The sequence below is a fragment of the Harmonia axyridis genome, chromosome 1, assembly GCF_914767665.1.
Source record: "Harmonia axyridis chromosome 1, icHarAxyr1.1, whole genome shotgun sequence".
In the NCBI taxonomy this organism is placed as follows: Eukaryota; Metazoa; Arthropoda; class Insecta; order Coleoptera; family Coccinellidae; genus Harmonia; species Harmonia axyridis.
The window spans coordinates 7986355-8010907 of record NC_059501.1 but is presented as its reverse complement, the minus strand read 5'-3'; the positions used below and the strand labels follow the sequence as shown (position 1 = coordinate 8010907).

At 34.1% G+C, this 24553-nt stretch overlaps 1 protein-coding gene across 50 annotated transcripts in view; it reads right to left on the bottom strand.

Annotated features, from left to right (window-relative positions):
- The window catches only part of LOC123688812, a 155937-nt gene that overhangs the window by 105071 nt on the left and 26313 nt on the right, over positions 1-24553 (bottom strand). For 37 of the 50 annotated variants that reach the window (XM_045627497.1, XM_045627484.1, XM_045627530.1 and 34 more), the window contains 38 exons: positions 21889-22023; positions 21675-21707; positions 21558-21587; positions 18173-18220; positions 17814-17858; positions 17642-17701; positions 17255-17314; positions 16522-16548; positions 16322-16360; positions 16024-16053; positions 15879-15935; positions 15725-15763; positions 15307-15336; positions 15190-15246; positions 15009-15047; positions 14580-14684; positions 13738-13794; positions 13440-13472; positions 13340-13384; positions 13152-13184; positions 13045-13089; positions 12896-12943; positions 12322-12369; positions 11708-11734; positions 11624-11653; positions 11457-11498; positions 11113-11154; positions 11015-11056; positions 10580-10615; positions 9439-9489; positions 8832-8876; positions 7733-7774; positions 7635-7676; positions 7204-7239; positions 5347-5397; positions 4777-4821; positions 3361-3405; positions 204-233 (listed from right to left, as the gene is read on the bottom strand). In XM_045627497.1, the coding sequence (XP_045483453.1) occupies positions 204-233; positions 3361-3405; positions 4777-4821; positions 5347-5397; positions 7204-7239; positions 7635-7676; positions 7733-7774; positions 8832-8876; positions 9439-9489; positions 10580-10615; positions 11015-11056; positions 11113-11154; positions 11457-11498; positions 11624-11653; positions 11708-11734; positions 12322-12369; positions 12896-12943; positions 13045-13089; positions 13152-13184; positions 13340-13384; positions 13440-13472; positions 13738-13794; positions 14580-14684; positions 15009-15047; positions 15190-15246; positions 15307-15336; positions 15725-15763; positions 15879-15935; positions 16024-16053; positions 16322-16360; positions 16522-16548; positions 17255-17314; positions 17642-17701; positions 17814-17858; positions 18173-18220; positions 21558-21587; positions 21675-21707; positions 21889-22023 (1749 nt within the window). The remainder of the gene's footprint in view (positions 1-203; positions 234-3360; positions 3406-4776; positions 4822-5346; positions 5398-7203; positions 7240-7634; positions 7677-7732; positions 7775-8831; positions 8877-9438; positions 9490-10579; positions 10616-11014; positions 11057-11112; positions 11155-11456; positions 11499-11623; positions 11654-11707; positions 11735-12321; positions 12370-12895; positions 12944-13044; positions 13090-13151; positions 13185-13339; positions 13385-13439; positions 13473-13737; positions 13795-14579; positions 14685-15008; positions 15048-15189; positions 15247-15306; positions 15337-15724; positions 15764-15878; positions 15936-16023; positions 16054-16321; positions 16361-16521; positions 16549-17254; positions 17315-17641; positions 17702-17813; positions 17859-18172; positions 18221-21557; positions 21588-21674; positions 21708-21888; positions 22024-24553) is intronic. The other 13 variants (XM_045627498.1, XM_045627517.1, XM_045627504.1 and 10 more) reach the window with 9 other exon arrangements.

Sequence of the window (24553 nt, the reverse complement as noted above, 5' to 3'; positions counted from 1 at the left end):
GGTTTGGAGATTTTTATTGGAGGCAATGTTGACATACGCAGCGGAGAGGAATAATCTTATGATGTTGTTGAGAATAAAGGATGCAATATGAAAAGGCAGCCAGCAAACTAGGTCGAATTGCCGCTCCTCAAATGGTTCACCCCTTACGCCATCCCTGACAATAGCCTACCTATATTTTAATGAATGAATCAAAATTAACTTACTCGTGGTAGTGGGAAATGCAGTTTTATTACCTAAAAGAAAATGAACTCAATATAATGATCGTCAATTATTGTGTTCTTGAATTCATGAAATATGAATCATTAACTTAATATACTCAACGGATCAGGGCCGCCGCCAGGAGCGGCATACCGGTCATTTTGCCGGGGCACCAAATTGTAGGGACACGAAGTCAGTTGACTTTTTGCACCTTCAAGAGCTACGTTGTCTCTTCACTATAGTCATATAAATAGAGCGTCGTACTTTCAAACAATGCAGGACGTTTTTTGATGAAATCAACAAAACGTCTTTTGATAAATTTGACAAGAAGATTTGGAATTGAAAAATATGATTTCAAAAGGCGCCAAATCCTATTGTAGACCGCATGAAGAACCGAAGTACCGAAGGTTTTTGAAAAAGATTTTTTCAAATTTTTTTAACATTTTTTTTCCAACTTACTTCTTGCAATTTATGCAAGTTTCTGAACGTCGCAATCGGTATGAAATAGCCAGATTTCTATTATAAGATTCTTTATGAGTAAATGAATCATAAATAATCATCCCTTTGTCGGTACGGGATTTCTTTATGGGCCACCTGCACCGGACGGAGGGCACCATTTCTTCGATTATCACTAACACACGCATATATGGTAAACATAAACAATCATAAATTCTGAGGCTCACTTTCGACACCATCTGTAGGAAAAATACTACAAGTAACGGAGAATTTCTGAAACTACCAAAATCTGCTTGCTGCGCTATAAAGGCGGCCACTCACGAAGCGCCCATGTTCGAACGTTCGGATAATTTTACAGTTGGGCAGCTCGGGACACGACCGCACGACTGTAAATCAGAGAATGAACTTGTGGCGGCTTCTCATAAAGCTCCACATAGCAACAATAAAACACAGCATTCGGTAGCCTAGACGTTGAAGAGGTAGACGCACTCACCGAGATGCGACAAGGTGCCGGGTTCGAGTCCCGGCGGCTCCCGATGATAATAAATTCCCCAAGCGTCTGTGACACGGCACACACAAATATACCAAAGTCACACTGATGAGTCCGGTGTGTGTACCAGGGACGAAACGCATAAGTAGGCATATGTGAAATCCTACATTGGTGACCCCGACGTGATGGCGGAAAGCTGCGGCGTTGGAGCGCAGAAGGCGGCTCACTGCCCCGCTCAACGTTACGTCTACTGGTGTGTCCATCGGACACTAGAGCCGATGGCACACCGAGCCTCGTGTTTCCGTCGTCACAGCACTCAAGCCCGACGTGATGGAAATGGCCGTCTTAGCGATGTGTTCCGGAAAGCAGAAGGTTGATGCGTAGCTCCCATATATCTGCAATTTCCAACGAAACTCTAGACGCCCATTCCCATGACGTGCAATACGTGCTCCTTGGTCTGCCGCGGTAAAGCGGACCTGAATAGGCAGCATTCACCATCCGCACGATGCCACGAGGTGCAGCTCTGATTAGGCGGCAATCACTCGGCTGCACCGATGACCTCGTAAAACGCATAAGTTTCGTTCCTCCGTCACTGGGGAGGGAGTCATGTGGCGGCTTCTCATAAAGCTCCACATAGCAACAATAAAACACAGCATTCGGTAGCCTAGACGTTAAGAGGTAGACGCACTCACCGAGATGCGACAAGGTGCCGGGTTCGAGTCCCGGCGGCTCCCGATAATAATAAATTCCCCAAGCGTCTGTGACACGGCACACACAAATATACCAAAGTCACACTGATGAGTCCGGTGTGTGTGCCAGGGACGAAACGCATAAGTAGGCATATGTGAAATCCTACAAACTTGACTGCCCGACTGGAATCTCTTGACGCCTGCTTCCAAACGCTCGAAAAAACGCTTCGTGAGTGGCGAGCATAACAGCGAAGGGCAGCGTAATCCAAATAATAGATATTTTATTTCGCCAAGTTAAAAGTCAAAAATTTGAATACTAAAATAATTAAAAATTGAAAATATTTGTATTTTTTGTTATTGTGTCTTATTTAACCGTTTTTTGTTGTGATCAAATGAGATTTTATGAAATGGTAAGTACCTTTCCAAGGTTTTTCTAAAATACTTTTCGAATATGATGATGGGAACTTTCTCAAAACTGTCTGAGATGATTTCGTCTTTTGATTCTGTGATGAGAGAGCACATTAGTCGAGTGCAAAACTGACAAACAAATTCTTTAAGAATGACCCATTATTATTATACCAGATACAAAAAGAAATCAAATTTAGATATTAAAATAGTAAGAGGTCAAGGGTCTGATAATGTTTGATAATATTTATAAATGTAAATATGAAGATTTACCCTATATTTTATATTGACGAGTGCAAACATTGTTTTTAAATTGTAAAGCATGAATAAAGATTACTAATGGGGCGAATATGCGCGGAAAACATATTGGTTTACAAAAACGCATACTCGATGCTAATCCTAGGGCATTTTTTGCGCCATGTGCTGTACACAGCTTAAATTTAACTGAAAATGATGATTCTCTTCGAATAACAATATTCTCCTCCTTGAAGAACTTGCCTGCTGATGTGAATGATGTGATGGAAGCTACAAGCGAGAATATGTTCAAAAAGAGGATCGACCAACTGAGAAGCATTTCATCCGCTAACTGTTTTGTTTTCACCATATTTTTCACTATGTTTCATTTTTGTGTCATACTTTTTTGAATATTTTAATTTTGTATTCGGAGCTTCAATATCGAAGGCTTCAGCTCTAAACATTTATGTTATAATAATAATAACAATAAAAGGAATCTTGAAGCTACCAAAAATTAATGTTTTGAGATTTTTCTTGAGAATATCTAACAGAAGACGAAATAAAGATGTTCAGGTATCTCATGAAACACATTGAAAGAAAGGAACTTATTTAGTAAGATCATGTGTAGAGGATGGAAAGTACCAGATGATCAAAGCAGATTTCAGAATGGGCACCACCGAATCGTGGAAAATTAGACAGACCGAGAAAAACTTGGAAGGACAGAGGAAAACCAATGGAGGGACAGAAGGTCATGTAAGTAACGCACCGGAAAACAACGAATGACGTTTCAAAACTAATGTTTTTGAAGAGGAAAATGTTTAAATTGATTTACAGATTCGCAACACAATTCATTTCTGAGGTCAATGAAATACAAAAGTTTATACTTACATAATTAGAGCGTGGCTGAGACATTTGTGGACCAAACCCTTGGACCTAGAAAAAAAAATAACATTCAAAAATATTCAAAAATTTTGAATACTTTAGATTAGTGGTACAATTTTATTCCCATCTGTTATAACTGGGAAAATATGTAAATGAATAGCGATGGAAAATAGATTGGAGTATTGAATTTGTAATAACCAAAAAAGTTTGAGTGATCCTCATGTTGACTAAAGTTTTCGCAATGTGTTGTATATAGCCTCGATAGAATTGAAAACGCTTTAGAGGTCTTGCTTCATTATATCAATCATTCAGGAATGGATCTTTTCTTGATTTTCATTCCTATTTCCTGGAAAACTTCCCTTTCAAAATTATTTGAAAGATTGAGCAAAAAGAGAAGTCTTCAATTTTTTATAATAATAATATATAATAAATATATTAAATAATCGCACGAGTACCATGTGTTCCTTCATATTTAAATGTAAACATAAAACAATAAACATTCACAGGTTGCTGTCATTCAGATACTCCAAAATACTGTAATAAGCCTTGCCTTCAAAAAGTACATTGAGTCTAATTTTGATAACCCTAAGTTTCAAGGTTTTACAAGTATCAGCAGTTGATTATACAAAACGAGGCCTTGATGTAACATAGATGACTTAACTTTCTTTGTTTTATGTAAGGGAACACGTTGCAAGTTTGAATTTTTATCTATCGAATTACAGTTGATTTTAATGTAAACTAAAGTATTCAAAATGAAAAAACAGGGGTAAGTTAAAATCTTGTGCGCTATAAAAACGATCTACAAGTCTCTCTGGGCGGGATGCTGAACATAATTCGCATGGCTCTCTTTTGTGCAATTAACACTCTCTCACTTTGTAAGAAGTTGCCAAAAAATATGACATTGTATGAGAGGTGGCTTTATATTAGGCCAGATAGATAGCAACGTCGAGTAGGGCATGGATTGCCTGATACGAGAAATTGCATAGCAGGAAGTATTAACTTTTTTGCAAAGAGTATCTATTTGCTGCTCTCATCGGAGATGGCAGTCAACAAAAATCCCTAGAAACTTCGTACAGTCAAAAGACTGGATAGTGAAGTTCTCAAATTGAAAATTAAGTACACTATCTTCGAAATTCTTGGACTTAAAATAGACACACTTTGTTTTCTCTACATTTACCATCAGATCATTCATCGAGCACCATTCCTCCAAAGAATTCCGAAAGATGAGTTGGAGTAGTAACTTGACCTCGTCCAAGGAACTAGCAGACACGAGAACTACTGACTCATCGGCGAACATTATCAGAACCTTAGTTAACATACTCTGGTAAATCATTTATAAACAATAAGAACAACAGGGGACCTAGCACAGACCCCTGTGGAACACCGATATTGTACCTACTTATACTTATTTATTATACTTACAGTGACACTGATACTAGGAGTTGGTACTAAATCAAGCAGACTTGTCTGAAATAATGACATGACATTGAATAAATGAGAAACATCTTAATTTATACGTCATTTCGTGATATTAATGTAAAGGGAGGGCAAATTTCGATATTTTAGCACTACATATTTTAACCAGAGAAAATAGGCAAAATCTGACACCCCTTTCCCTTTTCCTGTGAAACTAAGATAATAGTATCGCCATTTTTCCAATTTTCGCTTATTACTCGAAAACAGAAGAAGGTGGCCAAAAATGAATACTACTTTTGTTAGTTTTCCAGAAAACGAGAACGTAAATGGGCTATCAGATTTTGTCTCTATCCTCTTATTTAAACGTTGTAGTGCTAAAACATCGAAATTTGCCAAACCTTTACTGCAACGTTTGTAGAAAATCTCAAGGATGATACTGCCAAATGAATTATCCTCGACTCGAGTATATGGATCCATTTGAGTTGAAAGAAGTGAATATTGAGTGTAGGATAAACGAAATTATTGAACTGAGTTACACCTAGTTCGATTTCTACATGAAAATAAGATTTTACTCACTATTGTAGTAGAGGTGTTGCGGACTGGTGGTATTCGAGGTGTCTGAAATAACTAAACAAAATGGTTTTTATTTCGGCTTCATTATGTCCGTCAATTTGTCAAATATTATATAGGGATATAGTCTTTCCAAAGTTACTTGACGTATGAAACAGAATATGGATTCATCAGTTAAAACAAAGGTATTTACGGTGGCATCATAAGTTCGCTATCATTAGGCCAAGGGTATTTCGAGCAGAGATACTTGCAATCGAAAGATGTGTGGATATGAATCTGGTTAGAAACTATCAGAAATGGCGAAATATTCTGAAAAACGTGAAGCTATCAAATCATTGAGCTCACATATGATCGATTTCGAGATGGTATTGGAGTGCCGAAGAAATAGGCAAGAATAATGAGGACTTCTTAGTCTGAGTTGCCGGTCACTCGGGAATTGAAGGAAATGACCAGGCTAATACCTACACTTGCCAGAAAAGGAGCACAAACCCTTTCCATTGGCCAGAAGCTTTCTATGGTATATGTAAATGTACTTACAAGAAATAGTTTCAGGAGGAGGATCCTGGGTTGAATTATTCCAAATATTTTCTTCAAAACTTTGATACTGCGAGATCTAGGAAGTATTTTGATCTTAGATTGGATTCCTGAAATGGCATTGGTACTTAATGAGAATGAGTCTAACAGAAATTGAGGAGTGCAGAATCTGCGGGAAGGAGGAAGACATTCCGGATCACCTGATGACGGAATGCTTCGTCATCGCCAGACAACTCAAAGAATGCCTTGGACAAGAGACTTATTGAAGTGAGGAAGAAACCTCCTTGGTGTAACCCCAAAAAAACTGGGAACTCTCGAACCCGCAGATACTGGACTTATGGAACTGTAGGGTAAGATGTAGACTACAACGACTTGAGAACAGCTCTGATAGACCATGAGGTTGCAATGTAATGAAAGCCTTCAAGTGCGCCACACTGTTTCAATTAGGGTATGGTGGTGCCATCACATGATCTACCTTATATTTATACCCCTGATGTACCAATCATTTTCCAACAACATGAGAAGTAGATATCTCATTTTACCCCCCCCCCCCCCCAGACTATCGGCACTTCGGTATATCTAGCCTGAGACGAAATAGTTCAAGAAAGTTTTTACAGTTTTTAGTGAACATTTGACCATGAGAAAGCTTTACTCAAAATGAGTGACACTCTTACTCACCGCTGACCAAAAACAACATGGCATCGACGATTCCAAACGCTGCTTGGAGCTTTTTGAGCTGAACAAATATGCGTAGTTAGGTAACAGTGGACGAATTCGTTACTAGTGCACTCTTGAGTCAAAAAGAGAGTCAGCTGATTGGAAAGCAATCGATAAAAACAATCGAAAGCGACAAAATTCTAAAATATCAGCTGGCATTTTGGCAAGGTTCATTATTTAAGTGTATAAATAATGTACGATTCAGTTAAAAAATATCCTTCAATGCAAAAGAAAAAAATCCTCTTTCATCAAGGCAATGCACCTATCACAAACCAATGAAAACCATGATCAATTTTGCGAGACTACAAAAAAATGCTTCAGGAAAAGAAATTGGACTCTAATTAAGGAGTACTAAGGTTTTGGAAAAATCATTCTTGTGGGTGAAGAATAAGGTCGAATTCTCAAGAAAAAATGAGATTTCACTGCTTAGGCCCGGAACTTATTGACTAGTGTCATTATCACTCATTGTTTTTTATCTGACGTACTGATCGGGTAACTTTGAAAATACAATACATGGATCGATTCAAAGTGCGGTGAATATTGTATGATAGTCAATAAAATGAACTAGACTCGATATTTCAATTTATAATAAGTAAAAAGACTTCTACTCACTGGTTTTGGGGCAATATATTCTGATGTTTCAGTTGGCTGAAATAAATAACATGATATAAATAACAGGTCCTTTTGTTGGATAAAATGATTTGAAAAGAAATAAAAACATTATAATACACCAACGACAACTCAACACCTCGATTTCCCAGTTTTCAGTACTCTTGATAAAACTTGATACATTTTAAATACCGTTTTCGGAATACTTTGATTTTGAAATTTGAACGTAATAATCGATGCTGATATAAAGTAATGGCAAAGTTATTAATTAAATATGAAATCACAAGGAGAAAATTAAAATAACAACGTAACATAAATATCAAATAATTCCAGAAGTGATCAAAAAAATTATAAATGACAAAGCCAAGGAAAACAACGCATAAAGAATATTTTGTAGCAGCTGAGCAAATCTTCCACGGGTAATCACTACTTACAGTTATTGAAGGACTAGTGGGAACTACACGTTCTGCAAGTTTCTGTAAAAAAAAGAAAATTATCAAAGATCCAACAGGCATATTTACAAATACTCAACTGTTGATCTAGGTGGAGTTTTACGGGGTACATTCCTCTGAATCTATAAAGTAATAAATAATTATTACTCAATTGAGTATTGAAAATCATAGATTTTGTTAATACAACTTTTCCTGGAATTTGTATATCATTTAAATTAATTTTAATGTTTCAATGTCTCAAAAGGATTCAAATCTTGGAGCTTCTATAGAAGAATATTTATATGAGGTGAAATCATAACAAACATCATACAGTACATATTAATGTTTCGTACTGATTGCTATATTTGATTGAACAAATTTCATATCAGGCAGTTGATTATATAAAACGAGGCCTTGATGTAACATAGATGACTTAACTTTCTTTGTTTTATGTAAGGGAACCCGTTGCAAGTTTGAATTTTTATCGATCGAATTACAGTTGATTTTAATGTAAACTGAAGTGTTCAAAATGAAAAAAACAGGGGTAAGTTAAAATCTTGTGCGCTATAAAAACGATCTACAAGTCTCTCTGGGCGGGATGCTGAACATAATTCGCATGGCTCTCTTTTGTGCAATTAACACTCTCTCACTTTGTAAAAAGTTGCCAAAAAATATGACATTGTATGAGAGGTGGCTTTATATTAGGCCAGATAGATAGCAACGTCGAGTAGGGCATGGATTGCCTGATACGAGAAATTGCATAGCATTAAGTATTAACTTTTTTGCAAAGAGCATCTATTTGCTGCTCTCATCGGAGATGGCGGTCAACAAAAATCCCTAGAAACTTCGTACAGTCAAAAGACTGGATGGTGGAGTTCTCAAATTGAAAATTAAGTACACTATCTTCGAAATTCTTGGACTTAAAATAGACACACTTTGTTTTCTCTACATTCACCATCAGATCATTCATCCTGCACCATTCTTTCAAAGAATTCCGAAAGATGAGTTGGAGTTGCAACTTGACTTCGTCCAAGGAACAAGCAGACACGAGAACTACTGACTCATCGGCGAACATTATCAGAACCTTAGTTAACATACTCTGGTAAATCATTTATAAACAATAAGAACAACAGGGGACCTATCACAGACCCCTGTGGAACACCGATATTATACTTACTTATACTTATTTATTATACTTACAGTGGCACTGATACTAGGAGGTTGTACTAAATCTTGCAGAGTTCTCTGAAATAATGACATGACATTGAATAAATGAGAAACATCTTAATTTATATGTCATTTCATGATATTAATGTAAAGGGTGGGCAAATTTCGATATTTTAGCACTACATCTTTTAACCAGAGAAAATAGGCAAAATCTGACACCCCTTTCCCTTTTCCTGTGAAACTAAGATAATAGTATCGCCATTTTTTCAATTTTCGCTTATTACTCGAAAACAGAAGAAGGTGGCCAAAAATGAATACTACTTTTGTTAGTTTTTCAGAAAACGAGAACGTAAATGGGCTATCAGATTTTGTCTCTATCCTCTTATTTAAATGTTGTAGTGCTAAAACATCGAAATTTGCCAAACCTTCACTGCAACGTTTGTAGAAAATCTCAAAGATGATAGTGCCAAATGAATTATCCTCGACTCGAGTATATGGATCCATTTGAGTTGAAAGAAGTGAATATTGAGTGTAGGATTAACGAAATTATTGAACTGAGTTACATTTAGTTTGATTTCTACATGAAAATAAGATTTTATGTCACAAATACATTTATTATTACTATTAAGATTTTACTCACTGGTCTATTAGAGTTGTTGCGGACTGGTGGTATTGGAGGAACATGAAATAACTAAACAAAATGGTTTTCATTTCGGCTTCATTATGTCCGTCAATTTGTCAAATATTATATAGGGATATAGTCTTTCCAAAGTTACTTGACGTATGAAACAGAATATGGATTCATCAGTTAAAACAAAGGTATTTACGGTAGCATCATGAGCTCGCTATCATTAGGCCAAGGGTATTTCGAGCAGAGATACTTGCAATCGAAAGATGTGTGGAAATTAATCTGGTTAGAAACTATCAGAAATAGCGAAATATTCTGAAAACAGGAAGCTATCAAATCATTGAGCTCACATATAATCGATTTCAAGATGGTATTGGAGTGCCGAAGAAATAGGCAAGTACATCTAGCCTGAGATGAGATAGTTCAAGAAAGTATTTACAGTTTCTCGTGAACATTTGACCATGAGAAAGCTTTGCTCAAAATAAGTGACACTCTTACTGACCGCTGACCAAAAACAACATCGCATCGACGATTTCGAACGCTGCTTGGAGCTATTTGAGCTGAACAAATATGCGTAGATAGGTGACAGTGGACGAATTCGTTACTAGTGCACTCTTGAGTCAAAAAGAGAGTCAGCTGATTGGAAAGCAATCGATAAAAACAATCGAAAGCGACAAAATTCTAAAATATCAGCTGGCATTCTGGCAAGGTTCATTATTTAAGTATATAAATAATGTATGATTCAGTTAAAAAATATCCTCCAATGCAAAAGAAAAAAATTCTCTTTCATCAAGGCAATGCACCTATCACAAACCAATGAAAACCATGATCAATTTTGCGAGACATCAAAAAAATGCTTCAGGAAAAGAAATTGGACTCTAATTAAGAAGTACTAAGGTTTTGAAAAGATCATTCTTGTGGGTGAAGAATAAGGTCGAATTCTCAAGAAAAAATGAGATTTCACTGCTTAGGCCCGGAACTTAGTGATTAGTGTCATTATCACTCATTGTTTTTTATCTGACGTACTGATCGAGTAACTTTGAAAATACTATACATGGATCGATTCAAAGTGCGGTGAATATTGTATGATAGTCAATAAAATGAACTAGACTCGATATTTCAATTTATAATAAGTAAAAAGACTTTTACTCACTGGTCTTGGGCCAGTATATTCTGATGTTTCAGTTGGCTGAAATAAATAACATGATATGAATAACAGGTCCTTTTGTTGGATAAAATGATTTGAAAAGAAATAAAAACATTATAATATACCAACGACAACTCAACACCTCGATTTCCCAGTTTTCAGTACTCTTGATAAAACTTGATACATTTTAAATACCGTTTTCGGAATACTTTGATTTTGAAATTTGAACGTAATAACCGATGCTGATATAAAGTAATGGCAAAGTTATTAATTAAATATGAAATCACAAGGAGAAAATTAAAATAACAACGTAACATAAATATCAAATAATTCCACAAGAGATCAACAAAAAATTATAAATGACAAAGCCAAGGAAAACAACGCATAAAGAAAATATTTTGTAGCAGCTGAGCAAATCTTCCACGGGTAATCACTACTTACAGTTATTGAAGGACTAGTGGGAACTACACGTTCTGCAAGTTCCTGTAAAAAAAAGAAAATTATCAAAGATCCAACAGGCATATTTACAAATACTCAACTGTTAATCTAGGTGGAGATTCACGAGGTACATCCGCCTGAATCTATAAAGTAATAAATAATTATTACTCAATTGAGTATTGAAAATCATAGATTTTGTTAATACAACTTTTCCTGGAATTTGTATATCATTTAAATTAATTATAATGTTTCAATGTCTCAAAAGGATTCAAATCTTGGAGCTTCTATAGAAGAATATTTATATGAGGTGAAATCATAACAAACATCATACAGTACATATTAATGTTTCGTACTGATTGCTATATTTGATTGAACAAATCCTAAAATAGTAGAATGAAGTAACTCCTTAAATAAAATAAGTTGTAGTGTAGGTAAATATACTTACAACAGCTTCAAATCTTTCGCCCATATACTGCCGAGTTGAAACCTAAAAAAAAAATCGATATATGATTCCCAATTTTATTGAAGTTGTCAGCAACATTAGGAATATGAATGTCCCAATAGACAAAAAACAGAAAAAACCTTAACGAACAAGTATTGCGTTCTACTCACAACTTCTATGGAGCCTGTTTCTGGATCAACCTGAAAAATTGCGGCATTCAGTAGATTCCATTAAATCATTGGATTTTTACTTACTGCTGCAATTTCCATTGTTTGACATGCCTGAAAAATGATGAATAATGATTATGGTATCGAAGTAATATTAATCAATTTTAGTGTAATTATGAATTTTAATATGAAACCAAAGAAAATTTCATTAATTTTTTTCTCATTAGCGAAAGATGTAAAATGAACTATGAAGGCTATGAAGAAATATGAAATTGATATCTAAAAATGTTTACTGCAACCAAATTCTTCAGAAATCACAGTGAATAACAAATTTCAGTGGTCAACCTTCACCGTTAGAAATAATTTATCTAGAAATATCTTGGATTTTTAACACGACTAACGTTTGAATTATTTGATACTTTTTTATACTCATTGCTGCCTGGTTTTGTTCAAGAGTTTCATCTTTTTTTCCTGCTGAAAAAATTAAACGTCCCCTTAGATAGAAACAGAAAAATCATTGTGACAATAAGGACAGCTATACCATCATAGCTGATATTGCCCATCTTGTATTGACAGAAGATGATGTAACGAAGGAATAATTTTTAATTCTAGAAATGCCCTTTTACGAGCTAAGAGGCTCGGAAAAGTGATCTTAAGTTACCATCATGAGAGTAGTTATGAAAAAAGTAAGTTATACTTACTGCTGCACTACTTTGAGTTTCGGTTTCTTCTACATTCTCCTCTTGCACCTGCGGAAAATATTTCGTCATTCATATACATTTAGAGATGTTCAGAATCAATCTAACAGAGACAGTAGCAATAAATTGCTCTTGCTTCACATAAACTGTGAGATTTATAGGTGGTTTTTCATTGCAGGATGTAATATACAGGGTATCTGGTGATCAGTAGGGCAACGCTCAGACGAAGATAGAAGAAATATTTTATTATATTTGAACTTTCATTTTCGCGTTATAGTGTGTTCTCGAAATTTTGAGAAATTTCAAATAAATAATTAAAATATCAATTATACTTTGAAATTGTAGTGCTAGTGATAGGATGACTGTGACCACGACCACATCTAGGAGCTCCTTACATTCATTCAGAATGCGAAGGTGCCCTGAGTAGTCGCCAGCTTTTAGTTCACGCTCATTTGCCAGCCTAAGAGCCCATCTGGCCCCCAAACTTTCCAGAAAGATATCTTGAGGAGGTAGGTCCAAGATGACTTTCATGGCAGCAGTTGGACAAGAACACTCCTTTGACATAAATCATACTTACCCTTGCTCTAAACTCGCTCTCTGTTTCAGCTGTTTGTTCCTCTTGAACCTGTTAAAAATTATTCAAATTATATCTTTCATAGTTTACTCACCCTTCATATAGAGTTCAACATAACATCAACACAAACATCGAATATAAATCAAACTCACTGTTTCACTATCTTCTGTTTCAGTTGTATTTCGCTCTTGGACCTGCTGATAAAATTCAATTTCATTTACAGAATTTATGATCACATTATTGTGATCTAGTAGCTTACTTCTGACACCTCAGCTTCCGGTATTTCACCCCCCTGGAATTCCAGAAAAATATTTAGTTATTATAAATTCTTTGTGACAATGAACTGATTGAGTAACTAGGGCAATAAGGATGTTGCGTCATATAATAAAATCAAATGAATTTAGGTTTTAGGATTCAACATGAACATCAAATATAAGTCAAACTTACTGTTCCACTACTTTGTGTTTCACCTGTATTTTGCGCTTGGACCTGCTGAAGAATTCAATTTCATTTAAATAATTTATATTATTGTAATCCAATAGCTTACTCCTGGCACCTCAGATGGTGTTTCTTCACTCTCCTGAAATTCAAGGAAAAATATTTTGCCACAAAATTTAATGATTTGATAGATCTCTTTATTGACATATTAACCCTTTTTTTCAGAAAAAAATACAAAAGAAGTGTGATTACTTCATTTAGCGACCAGAGATTTAAACATAATATTCACTAATAATTGTAAATATTCATTATTATTCTTGAATGAAATTCGTTCATTTATAAGTGAATAATCACGTAAAAACATTTGATCTGTCGTTAATGCTTTTTTGAAATTTTTTTCATCTCACCCTCTCTTCTTCTTCATTTGCTGCGGCAGTTTCTTGTTCTTCTTGTGTTCCTTGAGTCTGCAATAAATGAATATCCAATTTTAATCTTCAAATTAGGAGTAGTATCGATCCTATTATATTCATTTTTTAGATAAATTGTTTCAATGAAATATAGAGGGATAGAAAAAAAGAAATTGTAATTTTCTGATTCTGGTTATGCGTATTAGATGGCGAAGCACATCAGAAAAAAAAAATACGATTATTGTAATATACATACATATATTTTAAGTTAACAAAGTTTATTTAGTGACCCTTATTTTGTCAGTTGCATAATAATAAAAAAAATGTTACAACTAATGATCGATGATAATATGATGAAAATCCGGAAAAGGTTGAGAAGAAACTTTAACCTGTAGAATTGACGCATCATAAAATCACATGAATCGGTCAACAAGTTGTTGGTCATTTCTTACATAACGGAAAATTGTGAATGGCAGCTTATATCACTTGCATCATCATTGTGGGGAAAAACGTTTTGAAATTTCTTCTTCAATTTTCTATTCACAACAAAAGCAACCGCCGGAGATTGTTGAATGAATGAATGAATTGAGGAGAGTGCCAGTACCTCACTAGATTTCCGCATCGTTTTATATGGCGCTCAGATCAAATTCCTGTGTCGTTTCCATGGAAACTATTTCATTAAATAGCGCCACCTACGGAAGAAGAGGGAAGTACCGACATGAGTATTTTTAAAATATTTCATATTTCTCTTTTTCCTTGGCAAAATTGACGGTGTGAATAAAACCATAAGAGTGGTCAGTCTGTCAACGTCTGTTTTTGCAGTAGAATTTGGAGGCACTCACCGTGGTTCCTGAAGTGCTTCCAGATGGTACAGCATGGTCTGTAGTCACGTGGTAAACCATAAAATTCACAGGTCCAGTTGGTATTTGTTTCGGTGGAGTTTCGATCTAAAAAAAAAAATATTCTGGATATTGAAATATATCAATACTTAAGAAAAAGGTCAATGTCAATTATTTATCTTCATGAACAAGTGAAAATGAATTATGTCAGTCACCACTGTAATGGTCAAGTTTTATGAGAATAATCTAAAGTACCGAACAATCAAATTCGATGTAAATATGCTTGTGAAATATTTGTAAGCAAACAATAAACTATATTATGTGAAATTGATTTAGAATATCATTTTATAACCTAACCCTCTAGTCCAATATTGCAAAATACGAATGCATTGAAGAGTACAATAAGGGAGATTTATATACTAATATACTCACCAACCGAGATGATACCTCAAGAAATTCTAGGGTAGGATTCTGAAAATATCACAGATGTTTAAATATTGGATATATTTCTTAGTGATAAATGAAAAGATGAAAAATAAAAGACTCTCATGGGGCAAAAAATATAAGTGAATGTTGGTATTGTGCATTGAACTTGTAGAATAGTCGGACTTACAATAATATTCCAGATATTGACCAAGTAGGGACGGAACGGCTTGACCACTTGGATGACCTAAAAATTAATAATTATAAATAAATATCAATTGGGGAATTCTCTGCAGTGGAAACTCACCCTTTGCATTATTTTTCGGCGTTTCATGGCCTGTAATCGAAATGGAAATTATTTCAATTTCAGTGGATATATATAAGTGGCCCAAAAAAATTACGAATGGATGCTTGCATATTACAGTACATAAGAAACCTATAATATACCACAAATATTGGTGTGATCTCACTACATCACTCAATAAATCCCAGGTTTTTTACTGGTTAGGCCGAGACTTACTAAGGGAAGTGTAAGTAACAAAAAAAATTGAGTTTCTTACTCATTTTCTAATTTTTTTTGAGCCACCATATTGAAAATTATGAATAGGGAGGCCAAGATCAAGAACAAAAATGAAAATATTGGAAAGCTTGCCTTATTTCAATGTAAAGATACAAATTTACAAAAGCTGTAAATTTCTGCATTTGGATTTATTCGAATTACTCACCAAATTTCTTTGTTCTTCTTCACTATACATTAGATCATCCTAAATAAAAAAAGGTAATAAATAGTTGTTTCAAGTATAAAACGGTTAGATGAAAAATAACCTTCTCAAGGAAAAGCTCTAAATCTCTCTTAGAAATTAAACTGAGTAAACTTACTATTTCTGCCCATTCGATTGCAAGTTTTGGCTGAACTTTACGAACTATACTGTGGGCCTGAAAATAATAAAATAACATTAACATAAAATTTTAATTGTTGCTTCAATTCTAAAGAATCTATGTTCAAATTTTCACAACTACTCACTTCTTGTAGACAAAGCATCCTTGCTCTAGCCTAGAAATCATAAGAATTGAAGATTAAAATAAATATCAAATGTATCATCAATAATGATTTCATTTGAATTCAAATTTTTCATTCAGGGGGAAAATACAAGTAATATTTCCTTAAAATAAAAAAAAATAAACTGAAATATTTTATTGAGAAATTTTTCATGAAATAAATACTTTTCCTGAAATGATTTGATTTTATTTTTAAATATTCGTTAAAAGTAGAGTCAGTTAGTATTATTGAATTATTCAAATAGAAAAAATTAACAACTCACCAAGGTTCTCTCTCTTGCAATATAGAATTGAGCGAAAATCTATAATTCAAAAGTGTAATTAGAATAGAGACAATTCAGTTTAAACTAATATTTTTTTGGAATAATTTTTTCCTTTGATATATTTTATCTCGTCATTTTCAGAAATTGTCGAATTGAGTGGATATTAATTGAAAAATTCTCAAATTGAGACTTATACTCACTTTCAATATATGATAGAAGTTAAGTGGCTGTAAAAAAAATTAAATTCACATATTTCATTATAGCAAAATGGAGAATGCACAATATGAAAATACAGAGGGTGTTCTTAAATTGGAAGTACAAACAAAATGACAGATTTTTCGAATAATTTCAAGAAAAAATGTCCTATAAACGTAAACGCTTTATTATGAAGATACAAAATGTTGAAATTTGCTTTTTGAATTATTTTCTCATATTTGGCAAAGATAGTCCAAATTGAAGTTTTTATTATGTGATATGTTAAATTTGAATGGAAAACTACAGGGTGATATTCTTTCTGAAAATGTTCCCGCTGTTTTGCCCAAGAATTCTTTTTTGGTGGACCACTGGTAGTTCAGAGAATGTAAAGGAAATTTTGAACCATTTCTACTCTTTTTGATTTCATATAGTTGAGTTGTATTTGCTTCCTGTTTCGAGAAAATACTTTCTAAAAATTCCTAAAAATCCTCAGGAAAATCCAGCTATTAGGCTATGATGAATAAATCTATTATTAGTTTTGGTACTTATCTATTCAATCTATAACGAAGTAAATTTAGATTCGATAAACTGGTATAATCACCGCAAAAAATTAGGACTACAAAAAACACCCTGTATATCGAAAACATAGCGTTTGCAGGCCTGTATTTATATAGGACTTTTTTCCTTCGTATACCTCCAATGTAGGAACACCTTGTAGAACCAATAAAATTGTCTTACGGGAGATCCAAGCATTGCTGTCAAAATGGGATCATTCATCTGTATTTTGATGTTTGCTTTCTGAAAAAATATTTCATATATCAGTGGAAAGAGAAATCAAATCAAAAAATTCGGTAATTTAGATACAGAAATGTAGTAGATTTTCAAATTTCAATTTTCAAAAAATCGAAACCGTATTCGCTTGTTCATTTACAAAACTGCGATTAAAAACCATCCTTATATGAATGACAGTCAACAGGACTAAACAACTAAAGACTTGTGCACTTATTAAATGATAGACTGCATGGATATTCATAGAATAATTACTGAAAATCTCGTTGATAAGTTCATAAAACTAAATCTCGAATTTGCATATTACTAAACTGTATTCAGTGATAATAAACTTACTTTCAGCCCTAGTATATCACTTAACATGGGATTTCTCCTCTGCATATCTGATGGTACTAACTAAATAAAAAAAAATAATTAAAACTACATCTCTTGAAAAAAGAATGTGGTGAGTAGAATCATATATCTTATATGAATCATGAATATCAATATGATAAAAATTATAACTCACCTTGGAGGATGGGTCAATTCGCATTTCAGTCCCTGGTTCTATATCCTGTAAGAAATTTAATTGAAATTAGATATTCACAGATGGATTTTCCGCACTACATGATAGGGGTACTATAAAACATAAAAAATTGCCGAAATGATTCTCTAATTTCTTTGAAAACTCATTGAATGATATTTCGATTAAACTTCCATATTTTGATCGAGTTGGAAATTTCATTATGCTTCGTTTCAATCAGGAAAATTCTAATTAGCAGAGGAAGAATTAGTATGACACATTTTATTGTGGAAGAAATATTCATAATTATTAGAAATATTCATAATTTTAGTTGAAAGGGAAATATAAAAGTTTAAACATCTTACTAATGGTATTCCACCTAGAGCGTGAATATAAGATCCATCAGAGAAATCCTGAAAAAAAAAAATTTGACTATAAACTTATTTTTCTCATTTCTATCTTCAAAGCCTAACGAGTAAAAACATATTTTTCTTGAAAAAATCGTTTGATATAGTTACCTTCAAGAGTGGTACATGCTCTAACTTCTCAGAGAGTTTCGTATTGACAAAACACATAATACTGGGCAAGCAAAGTAACGGCTTGATAAGTAATATTAAGACTTCATCGACAACAACGATTAAAAGTTGTATGCTGACTTTAATTTTAGCTCTAAAGAAAGAGTGATTGCTAGGTTGAAGCCTATTTCGAAAGCAAAGACTTATCTTTCAGGAAAAGTTAGAGAAGTGTTGCAGTACCGGGTTTTTCACCATAATTTGACCCCCCCTTTAACTTTGTTACTAAAAGAGGTACAAAAAAATGTTTTCTACAAAAGTTTCACGAAATCGACTAGTGTTCTTTAAAATGATTTCACAAAACGAAATATATACAGAGTGGGCCACATATTGATTGCAACTTCATTTTTTCAAATGGAACACCCTGTATATTTTTCTATATTTGACAAGCTCTTTTTCTTCTGATTTCGAATATATAACATATATTTGGCCTATCTCTCTTATTCTGAGTACCACAGAGTTTCAAATTTTAAGAATCACCTGGCATGCTCAGTAATCAGTTTTCAAGTGGTAGGCTGCGATAACTCAAAATGCCATTTTTTGAGTTATCTCGTTGGCAACAATATGACATATAGTCAAATTGGCAACGAGATAACTCAAAAAATGGCATTTTGAGTTATCGCAGCCTCTACCATTTGAAAACTGATTACTGAGCATGCCAGGTAGTTCTTGAAATGCCCTTTTTTGAGTTATCTCGTTGGCAATTTGACTATATGTCATATCGTTGCCAACTAGATAACTCAAAAAAGGGAATTTTGAGTTATCGCAGCCTACCACTTGCTGATTACTGAGCATGCCAGGTGGTTCTTAAAATTTGAAACTCTGTGGTACTCAGAATAAGAGAGATAGGCCAAACATATGTTATATATTCGAAATCAGAAGAAAAAGATCTAGTCAAATATAGTAAAATCTACAGGGTATTTCATTTGAAAAAATGAAGTTGCAATCAATATGTTGCCCACTCTGTATATATTTCGTTTTATGAAATCATTTTAAAAAATACTGGTCGATTTAGTGAAACTTTTGTAGAAAACATTTTTTTGTACCTCTTTTAATAACAAAGTTAAAGGGGGGGTCAAATTATGGTGAAAAACCCGGTACATGTATCACCCTTAAAGTCGAATTTAAAAACGAAGGCCTGGGATATACTGAGTTAAGAGTTATCTATATTCTAGTCAATGGAAGGTTTTAAGGTGACTAGGAAATCAAAGGAAACGAAGGGGCCAATATAATTGCTAGAAAGAGTGCTCCAGTGCCTTTTACTAGAGCTGAATATATCACTCCAAAAAATTCCTTTGGAATTTTAATACTGCAAGATCCAAAAAGTGAATGGATCTCAGTAGGAACATGCTGCACCTCCTCACTAACTGTCTCACAGGGCACTACAACCCCAAGAATCATCGAAGGATATCAAGTTTATCAGAAACTAATCTACTGATGGTTTATTCTGTAAGGACAAAGAAGAACTCTTCATCATATCTTCACAAAATTCCTTGCCATTGCATAACATTGAATTATTTGAACGAGCAACTTGTAGGAGTGGAGATGTCATTTATATGAATTCATCCCAGATAATGAAGTTAATTTGAACTCTGGAACTTGAATAGGAGCAGTAAATCGTGTAGTTGTGAGAAAAGCTTTAATGATAAGCGAAGTACCGCAAGGTATGGGTTCAGCAGTACAACCTCTTACATAATCAATGAATCTAGAGTTCTAGAAAAACGAGGAAATGCACCATTTGCACTCTAGAAGGCCGCACAACTTTATTAAGATAAAGGGTGTTTTTTTGGAGCTATAGAACTTTAAATTGCAATAAAACAACGATGGATTATTCGATTGACATGAATTTTATTTATCCGCAAGATAATCTTGTGGCATTACATTTTGAATATGATTTCTGGCATATGACCGCCACGGCTGGCTCGGATGTAGTCCAATCTGGACGTCCAATTTTCGATGACTTTTTCCAATATTGTGGCCGTATATCGGCTAATGTTGTTTTCCAAATGGTCAAGGGTTTGTGGCTTATCCGCATAGACTAATGACTTTACATAGCCCCACAGGAATTAGTCTAGCGGTGTTAAATCACAAGATCTTGTAGGTCAATTCACAGGTCCAAAACGTGAAATTAGGCGGTCACCAAACGTGTCTTTCAATAAATAGATTGTGGCACGAGCTGTGTGACATGTTGCGTCGTCTTGTTGGAACCACAGCTCCTGGACATCATGGTTGTTCAATTCAGGAATGAAAAAGTTAGTAATCATGGCTCTATACCGATCACCATTGACTGTAACGTTCTGGCCATCATCAATTTTGAAGAAGTACGGACCAATGATTCCACCAGCCCATAAAGCGCACCAAACAGTCAGTTTTTCTGGATATAACGGTGTTTCGACATACACTTGAGGCTTAGCTTCACTCCAAATGCGGCAGTTTTATTTGTTGAAGTAGCCATTCAACCTGAAGTGCGCTTCACCGCTAATGGTCGTAGTGCGCGATACGTATTTCGCACAGAACCATTATTTTCGAAATGAAATTGCACTATTTGCAAGCGTTGTTCAGGCGTGAGTCTATTCATAATGAATTGCCAAACCGAACTGAGAATAAATCCCTTAACAGCTGTTAAATAGGTCGCCATCTTGAACAGTAATGCCAACTTAAAATTATATACCTCGAAAAAAACACCCTATAAATGTGTACTCAAGAGAGTAGTGCTTGAGTGAAGAGCCCTCAAAAGCAGTTTTTTCCTATTTTTTTTATATTCTACTTGAATTTTGTATCATTCTGACGTCGTTATTGAAACGAAATTTGGCAAGAAACTTGGGATAGCTATTTTATAGACAGGGTGTTCCCAAATTAGAGGTATAAAAGAAAATGAAAGATTGCCCGGATAATTTTAAGAAGAAAAATCCTATGAACATGGGCCCATAATGACTTTGTTTTCGGAATACAGGGTGATACAGTTTGATTTCTTTCTCCTAGCATCTGCATAACTCAATATTATCGTGGTTACAGCCGGACGGACAGAATCGAATTAGAGGGCGAATTCGTCATCAGTTTTGCGGCTCAAAATTTCGAAAATTACAGGCATCAATGAATTACCTGATCTGAGAAATGAACATTTTTTTTTGGAGGAGGAAATGTTAGATTAAAATTTGTACGAATATTTCCTACTCACCAACGGCATGATCAAGTGACCAAAGGACTCCTAAAATAAAAATTGTTCATTATTAAATTTATTCTTCAACATGAACAATAAACAATAATAAATATGATAATAAGGATGAAAACTCACTACTTCTGTCGGTATGTGCTCAGCATATCCAAACTAAAATTAGAATAATAAGAGTTAGAATTCACTCATTCTCATAAGAAGAATTATTGAATTAGGAGAATTCGATTTTTCTCCTCAATTGTACCTCAATTTCTGCCCAAGTATTATAATATTTATGAATGATTGATTTATGGAATAATCCTAAAGTTATTGGTAAAAATATTAGTGTATTTACTCTCATCAGTTCTTCTTTTCTTGGATCGAACCTTCTGCGGACTGGCCGTGATTCATCTTGTATTGTTCTTTGATTATCTTGCAGAAGGAAAAAGTATGATGGACCTTCAACCTCAGGAAAAACTATGCGGAAAAGCTGAAATATATATTTAATTATTGTTATTGAAAAAATGATAAAATTCGAGGACCAATATAACTCTTAAAACAATAGTTATACCTCGAAAAAAAGGTTTCAGCTAAAGTTTGTTAGCTCCACTAATATTTTTTTTCTGTGACAGAAAAAACGACAATATAATATGTATTTGGAAATCATATCATTCAAATAAGCTAAAAATTAACATATTTCGACCAAACGTTATGAGGCCTGAAATCCTGCAATTATTATTCTTGGGCAATATCAACATCGAATATGAAAAAATTTCTAATAGTTTCCTTCAAGTTCGCTTTCACGTATTTTTTGATTACTGGTATTTCTACCTGACGACTCTTTCTGATAGTTTTCAAACAAGCTGTGTAATATTTAATGATATTTTTCGAAAGTTTGGGTGGTACGTTTCTTTTTCAAGTATTTCTAACTACTCAACGTAGTAGTGAAGTTTTAACTATCGTGATCATTTCATCACTAGGAAGATTCTTCAGCTGTCTTCTGTTGTGTTTTTTAACAATCTGTTCACCATTTAATGTTTAGGTCATTGGGTGGAACGTTCATTTTCCTAGTATTCCGTTCTAAGTAATATCGTACTAAAGCCTAAATTCTCCTGATGATTTCATCACTAGAAAGATTCCCTGTTGAGATTCACTTAGTCCCAGATTCAATAACTTTAATGTTATTATTGCCTTGTACGCTTCTTCCATCTCTTCGATGTGTGGCAACAAAAAGCAATTAGAAATTATGTCTGTGTCTAGCCGAAATTGTCGTCACAATACTAAATATGAACCTGCATTAGTGAAACAATTCGTGGTATAGTATATCCAAAGTCACTTGGAGGAAGCCTGAATATTTCAAATATACAAGGGTTGCCCAAGTTTTCAGAAATTCCTTTGGAATTTATGAAAATATTGCTATCAATACTCTCAAATAAACCCTGGTATTTAGCAAATCGTCTTGGAAACAAGAATGTCCCGATTAGATTGATCTTATTGGCTGAATATTTCCCCTCGTATTCCCCTTTCCACTTTGAGAGCGTTTTTGGTTACACTCATTGGCTGCATCTATCACTTCTTAATTACTTTCTAATAATTCGCATAGACCAGTGTGGTCCATAGGGGTATTATTGAAATGCATCTTTACGTAGTTTTAGTTCGTTGTGTGACTGATGCTTTTAATGATTTCGACTTTGGTGTTCGGCACAATTCTATGGCTCACGTAAAAAAAGATGTTTCGCAATCAAATCCATTCCTCCGTTTACTTTCAAAGTCAGAATTGATATATGACGGGTTCTGAAGAAAATGATTTCGCATCCTAAATATCTTCATTCCGCTGAAGGGAGAATTGATTAAAATGAGATTAACCAACAAAATTTTCATTACATTTTCTGATTTTAGTTATTACTGGTTTGAGAAATCATGTAGAATAGGCATATGATGTTGAGGCTCCTAGTACGTCAAATTAGCAGCTATGTAGCCAGATCGAAAAATCAATCAAGTATTTTATATAAAATAGAAATATTTCACCATTTCATACCATCAGTCAGGACAGTTTTAATAATAGGTTACATATATGTATGAATATTTGTTCTGATTCTGAATACGAAAAATTTAAGAGTTATCGAGGAAAAACTTGAACTGAGGAAATACTACAATTTCTAACTGAGTGGAGTAGTCTATGACTCGGTCTATGAGTTCCGGAAAACATAGAAACCAAAATCGAAATTTGGATAACTAAATTTGACATTTCATAAAATGTCATTAATTATTCGTAAATGAAAATTTTATTGGTTTACGGATTTTCAACCATCTTGAAGAATAATTTATAACAATTCATGAAATTTCGACTTTTTAGTTTCTTTTTATGTTTTCTGGAAGTCATAGACTACTCTATTCAATGAGAAATTGTAGTTTTCCTTAGTTCAAGTTTTTCCTCGATAACTTTTTGGGTATAGTATTTGCTTGAGACACTCAAGGACCTCAAGTTCATGCACCTATTCTACCCTAGTTTGTCTTATCTTCAGACAGAACATTTCCGAATTAATCTCAAACATCGTGCTCTTATAATCCTATGCAACGATCAGTTCATCATCGTTGATAACGTTCCTTGATAGTATATTACAGGTCGAGAAGAAAGAATAATCAAATTATAACACCGTAGAATGACATAGTATCATTTTTGATGTAACAGCGAAAGCTACTCACGTCACAAATTTTCTGAAAGAATCGACATCTGAGTCCCATACATACGCAAAAATATTATTTTCAACTCAAGGGTTTGAAAAGTGTGCGCCTATGGTTTATGACTGTTTTGCAATTATCTCTGGCCAAGCGTTTTTATAGACTAGTTCAAGTGACTTTGGATATACTATACTTGTGCATACAACTTTCTCATTCATAGGGTTCTCAGAAAGATAGATTAGATAATATCTTTTCCCTACCCTAATTAGTGTGCAGGCACCATGATACCATTGCGCAGGCATACAACTCAGAGAATAAGAAAAAGAAAGGAAGAAATT